The sequence below is a fragment of the Microtus oregoni genome, unplaced genomic scaffold, assembly GCF_018167655.1.
Source record: "Microtus oregoni isolate MIOR12 unplaced genomic scaffold, Mior012 000009F_ref0000495, whole genome shotgun sequence".
Taxonomy (NCBI): domain Eukaryota; kingdom Metazoa; phylum Chordata; class Mammalia; order Rodentia; family Cricetidae; genus Microtus; species Microtus oregoni.
The window spans coordinates 10641252-10647251 of record NW_024543068.1 but is presented as its reverse complement, the minus strand read 5'-3'; the positions used below and the strand labels follow the sequence as shown (position 1 = coordinate 10647251).

Sequence of the window (6000 nt, the reverse complement as noted above, 5' to 3'; positions counted from 1 at the left end):
TAATAGGGTTCCTTCTAGATTTCCCTCTGTTCCCACTTGTTAAGTAACAGCTGCGCTGAGTATCAATGTATCCTCATCGCCCCAGGGAAAGCGCTCCTGACAATGCTTTTTGCAGCTGGGTCCCTTGTGGGGGTGGGGTGGGGGGTAAAGATGCTGAAAGAGTAAAACAGAAATTGCTTAGTCAGCAACTGCAGATTACAGGGGAGGTAAAATGTAAACAGTCTGGTACCCAGGGGGTGGGGCAGCCTGCTCCAAGAGCCTTCAAAGGAACCAGGATTCCTGGTTCCAGGTGGGAAGTAACAGTTGTCCCCTTAGTTGGGAGTGGTGTGCCCTCTCAGCCCTAGAAAGACAAATTTGCTGACTCAGGGCAGAATTAATTATCAATTGAATTTATTACAAGTTACTAAGCTCCAAGGCACATTACAGTGTTCTGTTAACTACAGAAATGTATAAAGGACAAACAGAGCAAGTTCTCCATGTCTAGCTTTTCGCTCTACGGTTCAAAAGCATCCGTGCATCAATAAAGCCAAAACAAAACGACACGTGAAGATCCAACACATTCAGGTCAGGAGAAACAAACCGAAACATTTTCCCCCTCACAAACTTGCAACAAAAAACACCCATCCCCTCCCAACACCCCCCTTACTATTTTGCAAACAAAACAGGAAAACAAAACAGAACAGAACAAAATTAAGTGAAGACTTCAACACTTGGGGCTGTTTAGAGAGAAGCTTTCACCATTTTATAGCATCAATTTTTTTCTTTTTTCTTTTCTTTTCTTTTTTTTTTTTTAGGCAGCAACACTGGCCTTGGCAAAACAAAAACAACAAAAAAATCTTTTTCTTTTGTGTGTTTTTCCTTTCAGAGTGCATAACATTTACAAAAATACACACCGGCAGCAGTTGTTGCTAAGGGCTATTGACGCTGTACCTAGGCAAACATTCTGCCACCAAATAAATGCTAACGAATACGATGCAAATGATCCAATCAATATTATACTGCTTAACACAACCAGCTTATCCTTCAAATGAAGAAGTTACATACCTGTTTCAAAATATAGAAACATACGACGAAAATAATGTCTATACATAAGACTAACTTTTTGCAGTTATATTCACAATTCTACATCTTGGTGGGAAGGGAAATGGAGGCAGGTGGGGGGAAGGGCCCTCCAGATTGAAGAGGAGGTGGTCTAGGGCCAAAGGGGTCGCTGCCCTGCGGTTCAAGGGTCTCTCTCTTTTTTCACTTTAACATCCCCAGCTAAGATAGTTGCAATTTCGCCCTGCATGAAGGCCCAAGGTACATTAGACCCGACTAGGGGGCATTTCTCTCCGCTGGGGCAATACACCTCACCTGTAGCCCCCTGGGCTTTGATACTCTCTCTAGAACAAGGGAAACAAAATTTGTGGCTAGGGACAGACGGGCACTGAACGAAATGAGTGTCCTCCAAACGTTCGTGGCAAATGGTACAGCAGAGGGGTCCGCTGTTGGCCATAGGGGAATCCGGAATGTTTTGGGGGTGCACTTGGTCCATGCCTGGGTGGGCGCTAGGCGGCGGGGGCGCCACCTGTAAATTCAGGTCCCCATTGCGTGATGCCAGGCGACGCTGCCCTGGCACGGAGGCGGGCGACACCGGGCTGCTACTGTTTCGCCTAGCGGATGCAGTGGTAGAGTGCACTGAACTGCCGTCCTTGGGCGAATGCGCTGTGCCCAGAGTGTCTGCCACTGACATGAGCGCGGCCATGGGGGACGGACCGTTCTGGGGGGCTGACTCTGGCGGGGTGGTCCGATTGGAATGAGGTCCCAGAGGTGGAGGGGGTGGGGGTGGTCCCCCTGCTGCGTGCCCTGGCGCCGCAAAGCCCCCCGCGGACATAGTGAGCTTCAGCGCCTCGCTCTGGTTTGCCATCCACTGCTGCCTCTGCTGCTCCTCGCCGAGCTTCAGTGCACCTTCAGCTGAGTCCGGAGGCTCCGGGGATGCCTTCCTTTTGCGCAAGCTGGAGGCTGCACCCCGACCGGTGGGCGCCGCTGGTGGCAAGGCTCCAGTTCCTGGAGGTGCACTGGGGGCGCGGCTGAGACTCACCAGCGCAGTGGGTAACATGGGACAGCTGGCATCTAGATAGGGCTGGGGCAGCATGTCCGCGCCGGGCACGCCCTCCTTGAAGAAGCGCACAGCCTCAGGCAGCAGGTCCCCAAGTAGGCGCCAGTCGCCTGAACCATGCTTCTTCTCATACTCCAGGTATTTGAAGCCAGAGGACAGACCACGGCCAAAGTCTTTCATGCAATCCTGGTACATCTGTTTGGCCACCCCGGACGCGCTGGAGTACACGTTGCCGGAGCCCGTGGGATACTCAATGAACAGCTTTAGCTCGTAGTCCATGCCGGGCTTGGAGACAGCGTCGAAGGCAAAGACACGACCCAGCAACGAGTGGTCCTTCTTGAAGCGCACCTCGTAGGGCGTGCAGCCAGCCAGCGTGAGCAGTGTGTCACGGACCATCTTGGGCTTGTTGGCCCACTCCTCCGCACGGTTGCGCAGGCTCTCGCTCAGCTCGGCCAAGGCCTCAGCGTTGCGCTGCTTCTCCTTCAGCTCACGTTCCTGGTCCGTGCTCGACACCGAACCAGGCCTCTTGCCACCAGCACCCACGCCCACCTCTGCCACTGTCGAAGAGGTCGAAGACGACGCGGAGGATACAGTGGCCGACACGCCCGGGGCAGCCCCGAGACAGGCGGGCCCCCCGGGAGCACCGGGAGGCGCTGGAGTCGGGGGTCCTCTGCTGCCCCCCAAGCCGTGGGGCGGAGGCAGCACCGCGGCACTGGCCGGGCCATTAAGCAGCGTTTGCGGCAATAGGTTTGGGGGCACCGTGAGCTGGGGTCCCCCGCCACCCCCCGGGTTGGGCAGACCGGTCACCAGCCCACTATGTGTCCCACGCCGAGAAGCCACCGATGTTGCCGCTGAGGATGAGTTGGGGCTCTGGCGGTTCAGCTCCGGGGGGCCCTCCTCTGGTGTGGGCTTAGGGAAGCCGTTAGGACCTCCCAGGCCGTTGGGCAGCCGGGCGGCGTGGCTGCTGCTCCCCAGACTCACCGGGGGTGGCGGATACTCGAACCGGCTACGTTGTTCTACCGCGGCGGCGGCAGCGGCGGCGGCCGCTGCGCTCAGGCCGTAGCGTTCCAGGCCAGACGGGGCGGCCAACACCGCAGGCTTGGTGGAGCCATCGACGTGGTTGAGCTGCTGCTGCTGCTGCTGCTGCTGTTGTTGTTGTTGCTGCTGCTGTTGCTGTTGTTGCGCGGCGGCAGCTGCCGCCGCCGCTTCCTTGGCGGACAAGGCCACTGTCTTGACCCCGACGGGCGGCGGCGGCCCGGGGGAGCGGCCGTCTTGGAAGCAGCCGTGCGCCCGCTTGAGCTGGCGGGCAGTCTCGATCACGAATTCTATGCGGTCGGCGCCTTCGTAATTGACGCAACCACGGCAGACAGGTTCGGAGAAGTCCCAGATCATGGCCCAGGGCATGCGAGGCAGGTCGCACAGGTAGCAAGACTGTCTTCGGGACGAGGACACCTGCGCCGCCGACATGATGCCAGCCTCGGGGAAGGTAGGCCCCCTCCCGGGCTGTCTCTGTGGCGCCTTCTCCACCGGGAGGACTGAGTGGCTGGGGAAGGAGTCCGGCTGCGGGGGAGGGGGCGGGGGGAGGCGAGAAAGTTCTGCCCCAGGGGCTGGAGGGAGAGCGAGTCTCCACTGCTGGTTCAGCGACTCTCTGCGGGGTCTCCACCGTCAGGGTGGCCGACGGGTTCTGCACGCTTCTCGCTCCCACCTCCTACTGCGGCTGTCTGGTCCGGAGAAGAGCACCGGGAGCCTTCTTCCTGGTGCGGCGGATCAGGGCTGGAAGCTCCGGGCCTGGGGGGAGGGGGCTAGGGTGTCCGGGGCTGGCTGCCAGTGGCCTCTTGGCCCCCTCCCCGGAGTGATTGAAGCGTGGAAGCGTGAAGGGGGGGGGTCCCCCTACGATCTGAGTCCTCTCTACGCCAGGCGCCCTGGGGAGAGGGTTAGAGGGTTGTGCCACCCGGTGCCCAGCTCCAATCTTGCTGAAGCCGCTGATTCCCCGGGAAGGCCGGGTGAGGAGGTGGCTGCCAAGAGGAGAGTTTCCCCTCCACAGCGTCGGCCGTTGCGCTGGCTGCGCCTGGGTTTGCGCGCCGGAGGGAGCAGCCGCGGCCACCGTTTCCAAGACACACGAGAGCAGAGGAGAAGAGCGCACGCACGCAGGCTCCCACCGCCCCCCCTGTCCTGGCCAGTTCTCCGGCCACAGAAGCTGGCGGCGCTCACGTTGGCTGCAGGGCGCTCGCTCGGCGCCTCCACCCGGGTCGCATCCCTTCCCGCTCGCGCTCGCCTGGAATGTGGGGTTGTGATTGTTACTCTACGTTCCGGAGGCGCGTCTCAGCGCTCCTGCTCGGGCTGCGGCTCGCGCTGTCCCCGGCTTGGCCGCGCGGGATGCCGCCCGGGCGGAGCGCTGACGTCACCGCCATGCTCTGCACCAGTCCCCCAACCCCCCTTTACACTTCCTCTGTCTGTGGAGCCCACTTGTTGCTCGCGAAAGGCGCATGCGCGGCAGGATGCCCAGATTCCTCCCTGTCGGCCCCTCCTCCGCGCCTCCGCCCTCCCCCCTCCCCCACTTGGTCGTGTGTGTGTGTGTGTGTGTGTGTGTGTGTGTGTGTGTGTACACACCACAGCTGAGCCCGGCGAGCTAATGCTGCAAGTCCTGGGCTGGTGTGTGTGTGTGTGTAACAGACGATGACCCTTTCCTTTTCCTGCCTGGTTTTCCCAAGTAAAAAAACGTTTAAGGGCCACGAGTGTTGCTTCCGATTCCCATTCCCTACCCCACCAAACCCCAGGCAGTAAAATTAAATGCCCTGTTTGACGAGTTTCACTTTAAATTTCATATAAGGTATTACCTATTTCATCTGCAGTGAGAGCTTCCTTCCTCTATTAATGTTCCATTCCTTGCCACCAAACACCTGCAGAATTAGCCCTTCTCCAGTCTTCCAGAAATTACCTTTTAGATTTGTTTTTGCGACTGGGCCTGGGAATCAATCGGAGTTGCAAGGATGGCGCTAAATGAGCCACCCCTCCCCTTGGCCGAACTCCATAAAATTTATTTGACTATGTACTTCTCTGAGCCCTTTAAGGAAAAGAGTCAACGGACTGTATACAGCCATAGTTGAGGGCAGGAAATGGGGAGTGAAGAATTTGCCAAACAGGTGAGTGGTTTTTCTGGGTTTCATGAAAGGGGGCAGCTTTTAATAATACTGACGGCTAGAGTGGGGGCGGTAGCTCAGCGAGGGTGCGTTTGTTCAGGATGACCGAGGCCCCGAACTCAATCCTTAGACACATAAATAAAGCATAGACAGTTTTGAAAGTTCCTTCTGCGTGCTGTGATTTAATTCCACACTGCCCCAGTACGCTCTGGGAGGTCATGACTTCCTCTACCTTGTAAGATCACTGCTCATCATTAGGACTCACTGTAGAAACAGATAGGGTTGGTCTTAGCTCTGGCTGGAGCATTTCAGCCTGTTCTATTTATTAGGTTTGCTTTTTTCTTATGTAAATTAAGATAATCCCTATGGAAGGCTGGTGGAGGGGAGGTAATTTTGATAGGGCTGGATTCTGCCTATAGGGTTGGAATTTCCTCACTATTACTACTGGCTTTGTAACCCTGAGCTCTATTTATATAATCTTTTTTTTTTCTTCTGCAAAATAGAATTATCTCCCCCAGCTTGATGGGGTGTTGAAGCTTTCAGTTTGTTTCTTGTCTTCATGACAAGCGACTCTCAGTGGCACTGGGATAGGTACTGGGCAAATGGTTCCTTTTCATCAACTTTAGTATTATTTTCATTATAATGTGGAGACAGAGCACAAAGCGGTATTTACGTTACTAAACCCTTAGTGTTTTCCACAAAGTGTGTTCTGTTCCATTTTACAGACCAGGAAAAATAAGGAGATTGAAATATCTTGTCTAC

The 6000-nt window shown here is 56.1% G+C and overlaps 2 protein-coding genes across 2 annotated transcripts in view; one reads left to right on the top strand and one right to left on the bottom strand.

The window, feature by feature from the left end:
- Nucleotides 1-373: 373 nt before the first annotated feature.
- On the bottom strand, nt 374-4487 carry Irf2bpl (interferon regulatory factor 2 binding protein like). The gene has a single exon (XM_041658175.1). The coding sequence runs from the start codon at nt 3563-3565 to the stop codon at nt 1223-1225; it is 2343 nt and encodes a 780-aa protein (XP_041514109.1). The 5' UTR covers nt 3566-4487; the 3' UTR covers nt 374-1222.
- LOC121452234 overlaps nt 3475-6000 on the top strand; it is a 34784-nt gene continuing 32258 nt past the window's right edge. The window contains exon 1 of the mRNA XM_041658179.1: nt 3475-3584. The gene's annotated coding sequence lies outside the window, so the exon portion shown is untranslated. The remainder of the gene's footprint in view (nt 3585-6000) is intronic.